Source organism: Macaca nemestrina, chromosome 7, assembly GCF_043159975.1.
Source record: "Macaca nemestrina isolate mMacNem1 chromosome 7, mMacNem.hap1, whole genome shotgun sequence".
Classification (NCBI taxonomy): domain Eukaryota; kingdom Metazoa; phylum Chordata; class Mammalia; order Primates; family Cercopithecidae; genus Macaca; species Macaca nemestrina.
This window is the reverse complement of record NC_092131.1, coordinates 122,690,437-122,708,314: the sequence shown is the minus strand read 5'-3', so window position 1 is coordinate 122,708,314 and position 17,878 is coordinate 122,690,437. Positions and strand designations below refer to the sequence as shown.

The following is a 17,878-nucleotide window of genomic DNA, read 5'->3' as shown; positions in this document are numbered from 1 at the left end:
AGCCTGGCTGTGACCGAACAAAGCGCGACCACACCCCCGGGGAGAGGCCGGGTTGGGACCGCAGGGCGCAGCTCTGCCAGTCCCACCCTTCGGCGCAGGGCTCCTGCCGACACAGCCCTCCAGGCCGCCTACTCTCCAGCCAGCCGGTTCCACGGACCCACGGAAGGGCAAGGGGGCGGCGTCGGGGCGGCGGGACGGTCGTCGGAGGGCGCCCTCCAGGCCCAAGCCGCCTTCTCCGGCCCCCGCCATGGCCCGGGGCGGCAGTCAGAGCTGGAGCTCCGAGGAGTCGGACGGGCAGCCAGAGGAGCAAACGCCCGAGAAGCCCGGGTGAGCTGCTGGGCCGCGCTGGACGGCCGTCGGGGGTCTGGTCCGCGAACCTGCCGCGGCGCCGCCCGGAACCTCCGCGAAGGTTCTAGGTCTTTGTGGCGTCACTGTCTCCTTGCGGAAGCTTCCGCCGGTGCCGAATAAAACCCGCCGCGGAGGAGCCGGTGGCTCTAGTGCGGCGGTGCCCGGCGTGAAAGTCGGCCCAGCGCGGGGAGCGGGCGGGAGCCACAGGCGGCGGCGAGGGCGGTGGCAGCGGTGACCGTGACCGTGACGCGCGGGCGGGCGGCGGGGGCGCGGGCCAGGGTCCCGGCAGGGGCGTCCGGGGCACTCTGACCGGCCTCGCCCGCCCGCAGAGACAAGATGGTGAAGGAGACCCAGTACTATGACATCCTGGGCGTGAAGCCCAGCGCGTCCCCGGAGGAGATCAAGAAGGCCTATCGGAAGCTGGCTCTCAAGTACCACCCGGACAAGAACCCGGATGAGGGCGAGAAGGTGCGGGGCGGCGCGGGGCGCGGGGCGGGCTCCCGAGGGGCCGAGGGTTATTAAGCCAGGAGCACTGAAGGCGGCGGGAAACCTGAGCCGCGTTTGTTGGGGAGGCCGTCGCCAGGCGCCTCGGGACCAGGCCGGGGCAGAGGTGGCGCGGTCGGTGGAGGGCGCTTCGCCCGCGGAGGAGGCATGTGGTGTGGGCTGGGGCCTCTCGCGAGTCCGTGCCGAACCCATTCATTCCTCCATTGGCTCCACAAGTGTTTGGGTAGCCCCTGCAGTGCGCGCTGGAGTCCGGCGTCAGGGAGGCGCAGGGGCTGAACCCAGTTCACATAGGGGTGTTTTGGCGTTCCTGTGGGAGAGGCGGCATGGAAATCGGGAAACTGAGGCACGCACAAACAGTTGTGTACTTGCTGGGAACGACTGGCTCATGTTCTCTGTTGATGCATAAACCCTAGGGATGAGTGTCTTTAATCTGAGCTGGTACCTTGGACAAACGCCGTGCCTCTCTTGAGAATGACTAGCTGGATTTGTTCTGTGCACCTACTTCCTACCTGATAAAAGTGTCAGATAGTGAATAATTCCATTTTCTTTATTAAACAGGGACATGGACATGTGCAGCCTGACATTAGCTTGTACTCATATTCTGGGTTTTCGGTGACAGGTGACACACAGTTGATCATAAGTACCAATCATAGACTGAAAATGCTCTGCATTTTAGAGACAGAAGTTAAAAGCTTTTCCATCCTGTTTACAGAAAGTTTGTTTTTTATCTCTAAAGAGGCTCATGACCCACCTGAATACGTGAATTGAAGGAATGAGGCGTTGCAAGGAAAGGCTGCTGGCCCTCCCATTCCTCTTTTCACTTCTTGCCATTTTCTTGTAAAACTTTGATTGTCCCGCATGGGTCTTGGGAGATGGGGCCGTTATAGTAGCTGATGGCACTGTCACCTGGACCACTTTTGAAGCCACACTGATCACCCATGTAGCATTTAAGACCTTTGGAAACGACACTGGAATCAAAATACCTGTCTGCATTAGTTATTCCAAACTGGAGAAAGCTACTTCAGGACGGTTTGGCTGAACGGCAACAGTGATGGAATATTTATATTTAGCCACATGTGCTGAATGTGGCTGTCACAAGTTTAAAATGCTTTCGTGTAAGACCATTTGTCTGTTACTCACTTGCGTTCTTTCTCATCTATATTTAGATGGCTTACTGTAGCTTTTAAAGGCACTGGCGTTTTACATGGTGCTAGTGATTCATCCACCTGCTCCCTACATTGATTGTAGTCTGCTTCTGAGTCTCCTTTAAGGAGAGCTTCTAGGCTTGTAATTTCATATTTCAGCAGGCTGGCTAAAGACGTGGGAAAGTCTTCTGACCCTGGTTTCAGGTCAAACCTCAGCACTCAGAAGAGTAAGTTCATGCCTCTGTGTATACAGTTAGAGCTGAATGTGCTTTTGTTGTTCTGAAGCTTTTATTTTTAAAACATTAGACTTGACCTGTACTACATATATGTAGGTTTCACCCTGTCAATACCTGTCTGGGCAGGTGGTTTGGTTTGTTTTAAACTAATATTTATTTATAGCCAGGCACTGAGTTAGTGTCGCATAAATGAGGCCCTTGGCAGTGAGGTCTGGCAAGCCCATCTCAGCTTGGAGGGAGGGGTTCTGTGATGTGCCTGTTGCCAGGAATACTTTCCTTCCCCTACCTTCACGGAAGGGGATAAAACTCCTTAGTTCTTGCTAAAACATCTTCCAGGAGGCTGCCTCTGCCTCGTAGACTGAACCACAGGCCCAACATGCATCCTACTTTAATGGTGATTACTTGTTTGATTAACTGTATTCCTTTAAAGGTGATTACTTGTTTGATAACTGTATTCTCTGCCATAATATAAGCAGGGCAGTGACTTTGCCCCCATGGCCACTTATGGGGTGAGTAGCTAGCTGTGCAGGGTAGGTGCTAAAATGTTTGTTAGCTGGCTGAGTGAATGCACTTTAAAAAATTGTATGTAGGAGAAGAGGGCTCTATAAAGGCACAAATTGGAAGGGAAATTGCAGTGAAGGAATATTGGGAGGAGAGTGGCAATTTAGATTGGAAATCAAAGAGGATGAGGAGACTGGGGACACAATTTATAGAAACTGCTGTAAAGTTCCCCAGAGAGAGCTCATTCGTTCATTTGTTCATTCATTCAACAAATACCTCCTCTTCTGGTCCCCACTGTGTGCTGGGTGCACTGTGCAGGCCTTTTGTGAGTGTGTATGTGAGTCTGTGTGTAGTTCTTTTCCACTGTATCACAGGCAGAACATTTAAATTTTTTTTCCTCCTAAGTTTGTCACTGTATTATTAATGTCTCTTCAAAAATAGACTATGCCAGTTTTTTAGCCCTTGCTGGGACAACTGAGAAGGCTGTTGGGGTGTTGGTCTTTGTTTTTGGCCCTGTTGTCCCCTGTTGCTAAGCGTTGGGGCAGCTTGTGTTTGTCGGGCACTCTGTATGGAGTCTGTACTTATCTGCGGCTGGTTTTTTTCGCAAGACGCCTGGGTGGTAGGTAGTGGGTCACCAAGATAGTCCCTTTCAGGGGCAATGATGTGGGGTATATTCTTGGCTACTACCCTGTTGAGATGAGTTTGATCTTTTGGTCAATTTCATTGTAACTTTTAGTTTGAATGATAGATTTTCAAGTTCAAAAATCAAAAGATAGCAAACTGTGCAGAAAATTTTAGAACACAGAGGAAAACCTACTAAGCACACATTATCCTCACCACTCCATGCTTCTTTCCAGGCTTCCCCCAGCATGATCATACATGGCCATCCTGATGCATAGACATTTTGTTTTCTTGTTTCCACTTAATACTTTATTATAAGTACTTTTCCCAAGTTGTTACATAGTCTTCAAAGCCATTTTTCCCTCAGCTGTATAGTAATCCTGTTAAGGTTCTGTGACAAATGATCATGGCCTGAAAGGCAAGCTAGTCATAGCACTTGTCTCCCACTGGGAGAAGGGGGTCCAGGCTGGGAACTGAATTAGACTTTGGAGTCCTGGGACCCTAGAGGATGGACTCCCTACTGGTAGTTGGAACCCTCATCCCATGTGAGGTCTGGCCTCTGATTGAATGTCCCAAGCAACTGGGTACTCCTTTTCCATTCTTAGATAATTCTAGTAAGTATAAATGTCATGTGCGTATCCAGGGTATTTGTTGAGTGTTTCCGGTGGACATTCCCGTGAAGCTTATTTACCTAGTCCTGACCTGCAGATAGATGCAGAAACTCTCTAGGGGCAGCCTGGCCTAGATGCTTTCTGATCTGTACCAGGCACCCAATCCTTACACTGTATCTCAGGTTTTCTGCTGAGGAAAGGGGTAGTAGTGAATGGTACTTACTTCTTCGCAGAAATGGTATGAGAATCAACATATCAAAAGATCTAGCTGACTTATATATGATGCTGACGTCTTTTTAATACTTTTCTAAATTGTACAGTTTTTTAGCTATTATTTATTAGCTATTATTATTAGTTACTTATTAGATTTCAATCAGGGATTTGTAGAACAAGGGAATTAATGCCTCAAATTCCCTTGTTCTGTCTCTCAAATTCCTTATTTCATGGCACTTTTTTTCTCTGAATATTTTGTGAAGCCAGCTGCATTATAGGATCTGTATATCTATATATCCATATATGTCTCTCTGACTAAAATGTATCCTCTGGAGGGCCAAGACCCTACCTCATTTATTTATGTCTGAGTTCCCAGAATCGAACCATTCATCTAACAGGTGCCTTCTACATGCCAGGCATGGTTCCAGGCTCAGTTAGACAGCAGTAGACAAAACCCCCCATCTTCACGGAGCTTATGTTGCAGTGAGGACTACATAAGCTAAGCAATACATGATACAGCTTGTTGGAAGGTGGTTAATGCTATGGAGAAATATGCAGCAGGGGTGGGGGGTGGGAGGGTCTGAGGTGGGTTTGCAGTGTTAAAGCTGGATCACCAGGAGGCATCCCTGAGAAGGTGGTCTGTGAGCTAAGGCTGGAAAGAGGTGAGTGGGGAGGCCACACCAGGCTGAGGTGCCTCTGAGGCTCAGGCTGCAGAACTGAGGAACAGCAGGGAGCCTGGTGAAGCTGGCACAGAATTGAGGTGGGGACGCACAGGAGGAGAAGAAAGTAGAGGTGCCAGGTTGAGCTTATAGATGAAAGTTAGGACTGGCTTTTACTCCCAGTGACATGGGCCACCTTGTAGAGGTTTGAGCAGAGGATTGACCCAATTAGTGGGCTCAAATGGAGAACACACTGAAAGCTGGGGCAAGAAGGGAACATGGAAGACCAGGGAGGAGGCCACTTCAGTAGTCCAGGCCTGAGATGGTGCTTTCTGCCAGAGTGGATGTGGTGTAGTGAGAAGGAACAGATCTTGCGTGTTTTAGCATTCTGATTTTATTTTTTAAATTTCCATATACCTGCAGAAAACATGAGTGGTACAATGAACACCTATGTATTCTTCACCTAGCTTTACCAGTTGTAAATAAATTGTCACATTTGTTTTATCTATTATTATTATTATTATTACCGTTGGCTAAAGGTTTTGGGAGGAAGCTACCTGTAGCGTAACTTTTCAGCCCTAAGTGCTGCATGTTTCTCTTAGGCACAAGGACATCCTTGTACATAACCATAGTGCAGTTATCAAATTCAAGAAGTTTAACATTGAGAACAAAGATTCACATTTCTCCCATTGTTCCAATAATGTCCTTTGTAGCCATTTTTTTTTTTCCCCCAGTGCAGGATCTGATCCAGGATCACACATTGTATTCGTTTTTTCCTATCTTTTAATTTTAGAGTATCTCTCAATTTGGCTTTTCTGATTCTTTCATACAATTGGGTTCCAGTGGTAACTCTTTGGCAGGAATGCTACACATGGGATATTGTGTGTGTCTCAGGGTACTGGAGATGCAAATATGAAGGTAGCGTCAGTGGGATTTGTTGACAGGTGAGATTGGCATTGCCAATAACTGTGATATGGGGAAGACTATGGGCAGGATGGGGCTTTTGGGGGAGGATCAGGAGTATAGGTTTGTATACAATGTCTGGCACGTGGTTAGGTACTCACAGATGCCTGTAGTTGAATTTCATGCTAGTAAACTAATGAAATGATTCCCATGAGGAGGTGAGCCAGTGGTAGTGCCCAGAGTCCTAGCTTTATCTGGTTAGAGATTCAGCCCTGGCACTATCTCATGGTATCCTAGCTGGACTCGACTTCCTGTCTGGTGCAGCCAGATTAGGGAGAAACTTTCCTTCTCTACTGCCTTCTCTTCCTTATTCTTGTCATGTCCCTTTCACCAGTCGCTTAATATGTTTGCCCTGTGTTTCCCACTTTACCAAAGGAGTAAGTAGACAGGCAAGTCAGGTTCCAGGTAGAGGATGTATAGACTGGCTAGTTCAAGGGTTTGGGGCAGAATACCTCTATTACGTTGTATGTTTATATGGCGGGTTTGCTTAATAAAACAACTGAAACTTCTCTCTTTTTAAAAATCTCTCTCTCTCTCTTTCTTTTAAAGTTTAAACTCATATCCCAGGCATATGAAGTGCTTTCAGATCCAAAGAAAAGGGATATTTATGACCAAGGCGGAGAGCAGGCAATTAAAGAAGGAGGCTCAGGCAGCCCCAGCTTCTCTTCACCCATGGACATCTTTGACATGTTCTTTGGTGGTGGTGGACGGATGGCTAGAGAGAGAAGAGGTAAATGCTTTTAAAGAAACATAAATAAGTTATATGGTTTCCACAATTGTACGTGTTTTTGGAATCAGGATAGATCATGCTTTAAAAGGATATGATTGGACCAGGTGTAGTGGTTCATGTCTGTAATCTCAGCACTTTGGGAGGCCAAGGTGGGAGGATCGTTTTGGGCCAGGATTTCAAGACCAACTGGGGCAACATAGTGAGACCCCCCCCATCTCAAAAAAATAAAAATAAAAAAATTAGCCAGGCCTGGTGACTCATGCCTGTAGTCTCAGCTACTTCTTGAGAGGCTGAGGCAGGAGGATGACTTGAGCCCAGGAAGTCAAGGCTGCAGTGAGCAATCCAGCCTGCATGACAGGGTGGGGCCCTGTCTTAAAACAAACAAACAAACAAACAAAAAAACAAGGTACTGTTGCCATGTTTTGGGATCATTAACTTTCAAGAGTTTATCACTTGTCTAGTGCTCAGGCTACCTGGAAACTCCTGGTAAATTTAGTAATTATCTGACATCCTCCAATACTATATGAAGGAGCAAATGGACTGGTGGATAGAAAAGAAGGTGGTCAAGTTCATCGTGCCTTCTTTTCCTCTGTTGTTGGGGTCAGGCACCAGAGTGTGTTGAGGGATGTAAATGACGCCTCCTGTGGTTGTCAGGGATCCTTTACGGAGAGTGTTCCTCTCCTCTCTTGCCCACCCTCCCTTTGTGGCCTTCCATTTTCCCTGACCTGGGCCTGGGCTGCAGGCTCTCTAATTCTAGGTGGGTACCCTTGCCATGTTCAGTATGGCCTCATTTCCCAGCCTGCTCAGGGGATTTTCTAGGTAACAAATTTTACCTCTTTATGTTTGAAATCTTTGTAAATGACCTGTCTTTCTTTTCAGAATGCTTTATGAGTAGTAGCAACTTCATCCCCAGGTGAATGAGGAACTTAGCCCTTAGCTCAGTGGCCCCAGGCCACTGTTTTGACTTTGGAGGTTTGCTCTTCCTAATTTTTCTGCATCTCACCTTCTGCCAGACTACAGGCTATTACCTCTGTTGTTAGTAGTTGCTAATGTTAGTAGTTGCCAATAGACTAGTTCCCATTCCCCCTGTTTAGTTTACTGTTGTCAGGCTGCTTTGAATCTTGACACCAGAAAGATAAGCAGGCTTATTATAATTCTGGATAAAGTCAGAAGAAATGAGCTCTGCCTTGGGGTTTAAGAAGTGTGGTTTTTGAGAGACCCCTAGATAAATGAAGCAGCACCTGTTATCACATTGTAATTGACTTTGAGCTTTAAAAAGCTTGAGTGTCAATTCTTTGAACACAGAGTGCTGAAAATCACAAAGTGTTTATTAGGGAAAAATCCTTCCCCTGTCCTTTGAGCATATTGCCTGCTCATATAATTGATGGTGTGCACGTAATTAAAACTTCGGGTATTCTCTTGTCCAGCTCCCTCACTGTCTTGAGATGAAAAACTTCATGCCCTTAATTAAGTCATCTCTCAAAGTTGGCAGCCAGTAAACCAGGACAGCTCGTCTCAGTGACTGCGGGAGCTCCACGGGCAGCAGGGAGGGTCTTGATGCTGTCAGTCTTGACAGGCTGGCAGGCGCTGGAGCACACGCCCACACTCAGGACCAAACACCCACCGTCCTGAGTGCAGAAGCAAGATTTTGGCAGAGGAAGGAATTCCCATTTGGCCACCAGTTACAGAAGGGCTCAGAAAGTAAAGTGCTTTATGCCCAAGGAAGAGTTTGAAAAGATCCAGAGACTTTGGCTGTCACAGATTTATGTATAGAAAGAACTCCTTTCATGGGGAAACTTAACCAACTTCGTGGGTTCATACTGCTTTTGGTTTCTCAATTAGTACTCTCCCTGTCCTCAGATTTGTTCTCCAAAAATAAAGGTGGAAAGTCTTTTTGTTGGCCTCTATAAATGATTAATTAGCTCATAGCTGGAGAAGGTATTAGCTCTTGTTATTGGCTGAGGGCTAGAAGGATGGGCTGGGGTAATAGAAGCATTGCTTCCTGCAGGGAAGGGAGCGCATGACCCATCCACAGTCTTGAATCTCTGGAGACTTCATACAACTAAGGGTCATATGGGTGGTATTTAATACAGTGGTATATTTCATTCAACGCCACTAATTTTTTTTCTCCCTTGCTAAGGCAAGAATGTTGTACACCAGTTATCTGTAACTCTTGAAGATTTATATAATGGAGTCACGAAGAAATTGGCCCTCCAGAAAAATGTAATTTGTGAGAAATGTGAAGGTAAAAATTAATTTTTGACTGAACCTCACAGTTCTGATCCCTTAGATTCAGAAACAATGCTTGTTTTAGTTCAGGGAAAATAAGTTATCTTATTTCAAATGCAAGGGTCAAGCAGAGATTACAGACAGGTGGCCTGAGGACCACATCTCTTTGCCTGAATGAATGTTTTCTTTGGGCTGCACCTCTGTTTGACATGTTGACGACTATTTTTAAAAATTAAGAATCAGACACTTGACCCCATCTAGGAGTTGGCTGGCAGACTTTTTCTGTAAAGAGCCAGAGTTTAGGCTTTCTGGGCCATGGAGTCTTTTGTAACTAGTTCACTCTGCCATCATGTTACATAAATGAATGGGCATGCCTGTGTTCCAGTAAAGCTTTATTTACAAACCCAAGCAGTCTGGCCATGGTTTCTTGACCCCTGACTTAAATGTACATATAATTATTGTAATTTTTTAAAAATCTGAGTTTTCCAGAAAAGCCATGTCTGGTGACCCCAGCCTCACATTGTCCCACAGAGAGAATTGGCTGAGCTGGGTAGCTGCTGCTATTGACAGAGCTTTTGTTCTCTAGATCTCCATAGCCCCAGCCTCCTCATTCATCTGTGGGCCTATGCAGGTTCCACCTGGGGTGGAAGAAAACACATTTGATGAAGCTAAAGTAATAAATTTGGATTGATGCAGCCAAAATCACAAACATTTGAGGTCAGATGTTAACATCTGGATGTTATCTGCTTGGCTGGACTCCTCCAGGCTCTTCTGCATTGTTTTTTGATTGTAAATAGAATTCTAAGCCCAATGTCTGATGTGAGGGTTCCCTACCCTTCTGCTGTGGCGCCCAGCAGGGACACTGGTAAGGGAAGAGCATGGCCCTCACTCCTGCCTCCCCCGACCCTGCAGGTGTTGGCGGGAAGAAGGGATCGGTGGAGAAGTGCCCGCTGTGCAAGGGGCGGGGGATGCAGATCCACATCCAGCAGATCGGGCCGGGCATGGTGCAGCAGATCCAGACCGTGTGCGTTGAGTGCAAGGGCCAGGGCGAGCGCATCAACCCCAAGGACCGCTGCGAGAGCTGCAGCGGTGCCAAGGTGATCCGTGAGAAGAAGATTATCGAGGTACATGTTGAAAAAGGTGAGGCTGCGCAGAGCTGGTGCTCCACACTGGCTGGAAATGCTGTCTGGGTGCTAATCGTGGGATACACAGGCTAGATGTCAGGGAAGCGAGCTGTATCACAACATGTATTGGGTGTGCCATGAATTCCTCTTGTGTCCCGGTCATCTTCTCTCCACCCTTCCTGGCCTTATTTCCATTCCATGTCACCTGCCAAAGTGTTCTTGCCGAGGTTTACTTCCTTGAGATCACAGACAGCCTCTTTATGAGATTTTCTAATGCTCTGAAAGTCTTACTTGGCCTTGGTTTTGGTTAGTTGCCATCTCCTGATATTCTCAAGCCATTCCTCTAGAATCTTTAGGATTGTCTTCCTGGTCGCTTCCAATGCTCATTGGCCGTAAGGGCTTAAGTGTTTGTGGCTGCATGTTCCCTTTCTCTCCACATTTCCCCATCTGGTGCATCAGATTCCCCCAAATACAGCACCTTCTCCTGCTATTCATTTTGCCTGATGCCATCATTTTAAGGCCTTTTTCCATTTTAGCTGTCCTCCAAGTATTCCCTGATGATTCTGTGGCTTTCCAATCCAGTGAATATATCCTAGATCAGATACGAGACCAAAAGTAAAAGAATTAACACCCAAACCGACACAGGTGTTATGAAAGGACTTACTGTTTAAACATGCCTGAACCCTGTGCCTTGAGTGTGCATAATGACTTATTAGAAAAGGACAGGGCTGGCTGACCCCCATCAGTCCTTAGTCATGCACCCTGTGCTCTGGGAAGTGGGCGGTGACCCCATGCTGGCAGTGTGGCATCACAGGCCCGGGGAAGGGAGTGCTATGGAAACCTGGGATGTAGAGCCGCATTCCCCCTCTCCCTGTGCATGCTGGGCTTGGCCCCACATTATGCCAAGGGAAGCGGGACCTCTTTTCTCATTGGCCATCCTAGCCACCCCTCCCTGCCTTGTGCCTGCATGAGATTGGGAGGCTTGATGAATAAAGAACCCCTGAAGGACTCTGTTCCTTCTTCAAAAGCTTTAAGGAAGCATGGTTTGTATGAGAAATGGCTAATCAGAAAGGGATGATGTTTCATAGGTATGAAAGATGGGCAAAAGATACTATTTCATGGAGAAGGAGATCAGGAGCCTGAGCTGGAGCCTGGTGATGTCATAATTGTGCTTGATCAGAAGGATCATAGTGTCTTTCAGAGACGAGGCCATGACTTGATCATGAAAATGAAAATTCAGCTTTCTGAAGCTCTTTGTGGCTTCAAGAAGACGATAAAAACACTGGACAATCGAATTCTTGTTATTACATCCAAATCAGGTAACGTTTCAAATGTGTGTTTCCATTGACGTTCTGTATGTTTGGCATAATTATAGCAAGTTAGCCTGATTTTTTTTATTGCTACATAATATTTTACATATTGATGGGGTGCATGTAATACTTTGTCCCATGCATAAAATGGGTAATGATCAAGCCAGGTGTTTAGGGCATCTGTCGCCTTGAGTATTTCTTACTTGTGTTGGGAATAGTTCACCTGATTTCACATTTAAAGTCAAATTCTGTTACACAAATTAGTATGACGTGATTTTCTCTAAATTTAAAGTTATCCCTAATGATTCTGGATAATTTATAAAGTCCTTTTATATTCCCCTAGAAAAAATATTCGGTTGGGGGGAAAAGTCTCAAATAAGAATCTTGGGGCTCTGAAATTTTAGATGAAGTCTGCCAATTAAACTTAAATTTTTAAAAATTTATTTTTGTATAAGAAAACAGCTTAATAGGTGGTGTTTTTCTATCAAGTGGTGATTTGTGCTGATTCATCCACATGTTCCTGTAGCCTCTGTTGTTCATTACATGAGTTACATTTTAAAGGAGAATTTTCCTGTAAGAAAGACTTTGCCTATCAGCTTATCCTTGGAGGTTTCCACAGGAATTGCTGGTCTGCACACACCCATGGGAGCCAGAGGGAGATGCCTCTGGGCTGAAAGGGTTCCTGAGGGCCTGAGCTCAGCCCCCAACCCCCTTGTAGACACTAGGGGACTCATCTCCCAGGAGGGTTTCTGTGTTCACTGCAGTGAAGGTCTGTGTGGGCACCAGAGCACCTGCCTAGAAGGGGCTGAGAAAGGAGAGAGGCCAGGCCAGAGACCTTGACTTGAAGCTGCTTCTGAATAGCACTAAGGTCAGCTGTGCATAGCAAAGAATGTCTGGATGGGTGTGGTGGTGGCTACGCCACCGAAGCAGCCTGGGCCCCAGCACCAGCCATTTGCAGTGTTGCTGTAGTCCCCTCACTGGCCGTGGGGCTGGGATTACCTTTTCCTATGGCCACTTGAGGTTTGGGGCAAAAGGGGTAGGTTCAGGGCAGGCACAGAGGTAACCAGCCAATAAGCCTGCCCCCAGGGCAGTGGCAGCTGGAGATAAGACTCAAGTCCAGTGGGGTGACTGAGGCCTGGGCTTCTGTTCCCTCCCTGTCCCTCTCCCCCTTCCCCTCCTTGCCTGCTTTCCTCTTCCCGTGCTCTTTTTCTCTTTCCTCTCTTGGATTCTTTCAGGTTCCTCCTTTCCTGGGGATAATAGGAAGCAGAATTATATATCCAAGGCTTGATCAGTTTTTGGGATTTTAAAACAAACTTATTTGGAAACAATTTCAAGCTTACAAAAAGTTGTAAATACAAAAATAGTCCGAGGTCCACCCATATATGATTTGTCTGATGTTAACATTTTACCCCATTTGGTTTGTCATTTGCTCTGTGTCTGTTTTTATTTATTTTTAAAATTTGTTCATTTATTTTTTGAGACAGGGGTCTCGCTCTGTCCTCAGGCTGAAGTGTAGTGGCATGATCTCAGCTCACTGTACCCTCCACCTCAGCCTCCGAGTAGCTAGTGCTACAGCCACATGCCACCACGCCCATCTAATTTTTATATTTTTTGTAGAGATGGGGTTTTGCCATGTTGCCCAGACTTGTGTTTTTATACATAATCAAGGATTGGGGGAAGCACTGCAGTATAATGCAAAATTTGCATGAAAATTTAAAATAAAACACCTACCCTTAGGCTTTCATAGACCTCCCAAGGCACCCATTTCTTCCCTCAAGAAGGAGTTTGAAGATCACAGTTTACATGAAGCCCCAGACCACTGGTTGTGAGCTCAACACCCTGGCACTGTGTCCAAGACGCCCTTACATGGTCACAGCCCAGATCCTAGCCGTCCTGAGCCGGGGCTGGGCGGCATCTGTATGTAACTTCTTTGCGAAAGACCATCCTGTCCAGGGATGGACTGTTTGAGGCTTGGGCCCTGCCAAGGGTCAGAGCCCAGTGTTCCTTGCTGCCTTAGCTGACCCCAGCCTAGGGAACCGGGAGCCAAATGGAGTGAGAGTGGCGGAGAAAAAGCCCCAGAGGGAAGGAAGTGGCAAATCCTAAGAAACCTATTTCCTTCTTTATTATAAGGAAGGGTGGAGCATCCAGGAAACCTGCTGTTGGAGAGTTCTTTGGGGATTTGTTTTCCTTTTTGTTTTGTTTTTGCTTTTACTTTGTTCTCGTTTGCACCCTCTCCTTTTTTCTTCACCCCTCTTTTGTGTTGGCTTATTTCTTGTTTCTCCATCTTCTCTCCTCCCTCTTCCGCTGTTGAAATGCCTTCTTCCCTAGAGCCCTTTAGCCTGTTATGAGCATTGCTGAGGATTGGATTAATTAAAAAAGTGATTTTGGAGCCACACAAGGGTGTGATGGCCCTGCCTGCAGGCGGGTATTTACCTGCCGGGAGAGCCGAAATTGTGGTGGTGTTCTACCTGTAGTTTTCCATGCTTGGTCAGTTTCCCACCTCCCGGTAAGCTAGAAGCAGAAGCATGGGGAGTAGAGCTTGAGAGCAGCAAGAAGTGACACCTGATAGGAATGGGGAGACAGAAAAACCAGTCATGTGTCACTTAATGATGGGGCTACGTTCTGAGAAATGCATTGTTTGGCGATGTTGTCGTGGTGTGAACATCATAGAATACACTTGCACAGACCTAGATGGCGTAGGCTGCTACACCCTAGGCTGTGTGGCATAGCCTGTTGCTCCTGGGCCGAAACCTGCATAGCAGGTTGCTGTACTGAATACTATTGGCAGTTGTAATATGATGCTGAGTATGTGGGTATCTGAACGTAGGAAAGGTGCAGTAAAAGTTTGGTGTAATCTTTGCAACCATCTTCATGAATGTTGTTGACTGAAAGGTCACTATGCTGTGCATGACTGTATTTCTTTTTTCTTTTTTCTTTTTTGAGACGGAGTCTTGTTCTGTTGTCTAGGCTGGAGTGCAGTGGCGCAATCTTGGCTCACTGTAAGCTCCGCCTCCCGGGTTCACGCCATTCTGCCTCAGCGTCCCGAGTAGCTGGGATTATAGGCACACCCCATCATGCCCAGCGAATTTTTCTATTTTTTTTTTAGTAGAGATGGGGGTTTCACTATGTTGGTCAGGCTGGTCTCGAACTCCTGACCTCCTGATCTGCCCGCCTCGGCCTCCCAAAGTGCTGGAATTACAGGCGTGAGCCACTGCGCCTGGCCATGACTGTATTTCAGAAAAAGAATAAACAGGAACACAAAAAGCCAGCAGTCCGGAGCAGTTTAGCTAAGGGGTTGCTGTCCTGCACAGTCAGTAGGCTCTGAAGGCCATGTCTGAGCCACAGCCCTGCCCGTGAATGAACCTCAAGGATAGTCATTGGCTTACTTTATTTTTAAAACCTCCTCTTTAAAGATTTCCTCTTGAAGAGAGAGCTCACTTTCTAGATAGTTCCATATGGAAGTGGACTGCTGAATAAATTAGTGTTTCGATTCCCCTCCACCGTCTCCCCCATTTTTTCCAAACATTTCTTTCTGTCTTTGTCCATATTCATTGCCGAGCTGAAGAGTATACTTTATCAGAAACCCTTTTGTCCCTTTCCTTTTCCATGCTTAGAGGGAAGTTTCTGACTTGGGAGAATGCCTCAGAGTTCTTGGGGTCTGAACTCCCCTGATGCCTTGCAAAGTCACGTAGCTGTAAGACCCAGCGGGTGCCAGCCGGGAGGGTGACTCCAGCTCAGCAGCGTGTATGAAAGTGCATTGTGACCATGAAGGAGATTGCCTGTGGCCAAGCCACCTAGTGAGCTCCCTACCAAGGAACCTGGGTGTCACCTACAGGTGGCTGAGAGCCAGTTTTTATGCCAGGCAGGGGACTGGTTGGACTCTTGAGGCTTCTTCCTGTCTGTGAGGAGCATTCCTGTTCCCCTTGTGGTAGGAATACCTGTCACCCCACGAAGGGGCAGAGTGATGGTTGTTGGCCCCATTTTATGCAGACTTGGGTGTCATGACTTTGGTTCACTTGTTTCAAGCCTACCTGTGATGGTGGCTGCAGCATGCTGCCCCCTTGACACACTGCTGGAGCTCAGAGCACGGGCCGGGGGAGCACGGGCCAGAGTCCCAGCCCGAGCCCCACCCCCAGGCAGTACCTGACAAGGATACCTGGGATTGGGACCAGCTTTCCAGTCAGATGCCACGCTGCTTTTGCCCAGTGCCACGGGGTGCTAGGACCTGCCTCAGGCTCTCCCGTGAGGGAGAACAACCTCTGCAGGCCCCTCTGCCTTTCTGCTTCATAACTGACCCTTTCTCTGGCAGGTGAGGTGATAAAGCACGGGGACCTGAAATGTGTGCGTGATGAAGGAATGCCCATCTACAAAGCACCCCTGGAAAAAGGGATTCTAATCATACAATTTTTAGTAAGTTCACTGTGTTTCATTGTCGTGGACATATTATTAAATGCCTTAATTGGAAGGGGAAAAAACAGCCACCTTTCTTTCCCACCTCACCCTTTACAGGTAATCTTCCCTGAAAAACACTGGCTTTCTCTGGAAAAGCTTCCTCAGCTGGAAGCTTTACTGCCTCCTCGACAGAAAGTGAGGATTACAGATGACATGGATCAGGTGGAGCTGAAGGAGTTTTCTCCCAATGAGCAGAACTGGCGTCAGCACAGGGAGGCCTATGAGGAGGACGAAGACGGGCCCCGGGCTGGAGTGCAGTGCCAGACAGCATGACGTGGTGCGGGGCAGCGTGGCCCCGCCGGACTAGCACATGATGAATGTAAAGTTGGCACAATGAAAATGGATCGCTTTAATGGCCTCATGTTTGGGATGTCCTGTGTACGTGTTCAGCATTCTTAATTGCTGAGTGTCTTTTTGGTTTTTATTTTGGTTGTAACTTAAGTTATAACTTAATTTATATTTAAATGTTTTAAGTGTAAATCACCTCTAGTCTGTATATGGAATCTGTTCATTTCTATTTTCAGGATATACTTTTTGAGATGTCAGTGATTGCACCAACACTTTGTGCTTCTAGTGGCTTTGCCATAATTCAGTGTCACCAATAAAGCACAGCCCAGTTAGCAGCTCAGCCCCCTAGCAAACCCCAAGGCACAAAGTGGGCATCCTGGCCCATCTCTAGGTCTGTGGTTTCTCCCTCCTCCCTTGGCAGAGTTATTGAGGGCATGATCTCAGGGCTGCTAAGGTAACATTTCTGAGGATTCTAGATGATCCTCTTAAAGAACAAAAGCACATCCATGGATCGGACATGGCTGCCTGTGCCTGCTTAACAGGGCCAACTTAGTTCCTACTGTTCTGTGCCCTTCAGTGGATGGAATGTGAGTGTGTCTGATCATCTCTCTTGGAAGTTTTCTGAACCTTCCAAGCTCTGTGGTGAGGACAAACCAGTGTTTTGAATCATATGCTGATAACTGTTTGCCGTGACCCTCACACCTTGTTCTTCATGGTTTTAATGATTTTCTGTTGACAACTTTTGCAATGCTTTCCCACCAAAGTGCTTACCTGTAAAGAAAACTAAATCGTTCTGTGTCCCCGGCAGCCTCAGTGCAGCAACGGAAGCTGAGGGAGAATGCTGCTGGTTTGGCCCATGGCACAGCCAGCTTCTCTGACCAGTAATCTGGGGTGACTTGAGGGTCTGCAAAGGCATAGAACTCCCCAGTGTTTTCCACCTCATTCTCCCAGATTCAGCTCCCTTCCAAAGGATTGTTCCTCTCATTGCACAGCCGTATTACAAAGGGCTTCCTGCTCAAGTGATGTTTTGGTAAGAACTGCTCTGAGTTCCACTGTGGATTACAGTTTGTATGGACTACTACTGTAAATTATAGCTTGTTTGGAGGGGTATCAGTCATTATTTTATTCCTGACAGGTAGACTACAATTCGAACTTAGGGTTACCTCAGTCTTTAGCCATTACTGCTTATTTCTTGCCCCCAAGTCACAAAAAACTTGTAAGCTGTTGGGTTAAAGCAGAGGCCGCCTGTCAGATCTACCCTACCCTTATTTGGTTACATGGCACCTGAGAGTTTCACTCAGACCAGGGATCTTCCTTAGGAGGGTCAAAAAGCAGATCAGACCATGCAGAAGTAGGGCGAACCAGCTGCACGGACCAGGTTCCCGCAGAACATTGCTAGCTAGTGAGGCATAATTTGCTCAAAGTATAGAAGCAGCCCACCTATGCCCACTTTGACCATGGGTCAGGACAGATATAAAATCACTTCTTCCAACGAAGCCTAAGTGAAAAATCTATTTGTAAATGGACCACAACTCCGGGGTGTTGTTTCTGTGCTGTGACTTCCTAACTATTGCTAAAGAACTACTGTTTCGTTGGTGATGGAGTAAAATTACATTCAGCTCCTTCTTGTCATATAAGAGGAATTTGGAGGGTGTTGCTTAAAATTTTATTCCACCTGTACATTTGTCACTTTAAATTAAAATTGAGCTGGTATGAGAGACAAGTGGCTTTGCTTTTTCATTTTTTCGAGAGCTCAAACAGTGTTAAGTGCCAGCTTGCCTCTCATTGGTTGATATAACGGAATGAAGTTTCCACCCTCATGGAGCTTTATTTTGGGGATGGGGGTGAATGCAAACAAAAAGTGGTAACTGCTATGAAGAACAAGAGGAATGGGAGTAAGTAGAAGGGAAAGGGAAGAAGGCCTCTACCAGGAGCTGGCATCTA

At 46.9% G+C, this 17,878-nt stretch overlaps 1 protein-coding gene across 2 annotated transcripts; it reads left to right on the top strand.

Annotated features, from left to right (window-relative positions):
- Nucleotide 1: 1 nt before the first annotated feature.
- LOC105493142 (DnaJ heat shock protein family (Hsp40) member A4) lies at nucleotides 2-17,657 on the top strand. 2 transcript variants are annotated; one of them, XM_011760599.2, is made up of 8 exons: nucleotides 2-327; nucleotides 678-816; nucleotides 6,351-6,531; nucleotides 8,672-8,776; nucleotides 9,673-9,900; nucleotides 10,973-11,203; nucleotides 15,504-15,604; nucleotides 15,704-17,657. In XM_011760599.2, the coding sequence occupies exons 1-8, from the start codon at nucleotides 248-250 to the stop codon at nucleotides 15,917-15,919; spliced, it is 1,281 nt and encodes a 426-aa protein (XP_011758901.1). In that variant the 5' UTR covers nucleotides 2-247; the 3' UTR covers nucleotides 15,920-17,657. The 2 variants fall into 2 exon arrangements, with proteins under 2 accessions (XP_011758901.1, XP_011758902.1); XM_011760600.3 differs by lacking the exons at nucleotides 2-327; nucleotides 678-816 and adding an exon at nucleotides 2,101-2,224.
- The last annotated feature ends 221 nt before the right edge of the window (nucleotides 17,658-17,878 follow it).

Bases quoted from the DNA above. Each gene is read 5' to 3' on its own strand.
- LOC105493142 (XM_011760599.2), top strand. From the start codon at position 248: ATGGCCCGGGGCGGCAGTCAGAGCTGGAGCTCCGAGGAGTCGGACGGG. The intron at 817-6,350 runs GTGCGGGGCGGC...TTTCTTTTAAAG, and splicing joins ACCCGGATGAGGGCGAGAAG to TTTAAACTCATATCCCAGGC. The intron at 8,777-9,672 runs GTAAAAATTAAT...CCGACCCTGCAG, and splicing joins AATTTGTGAGAAATGTGAAG to GTGTTGGCGGGAAGAAGGGA.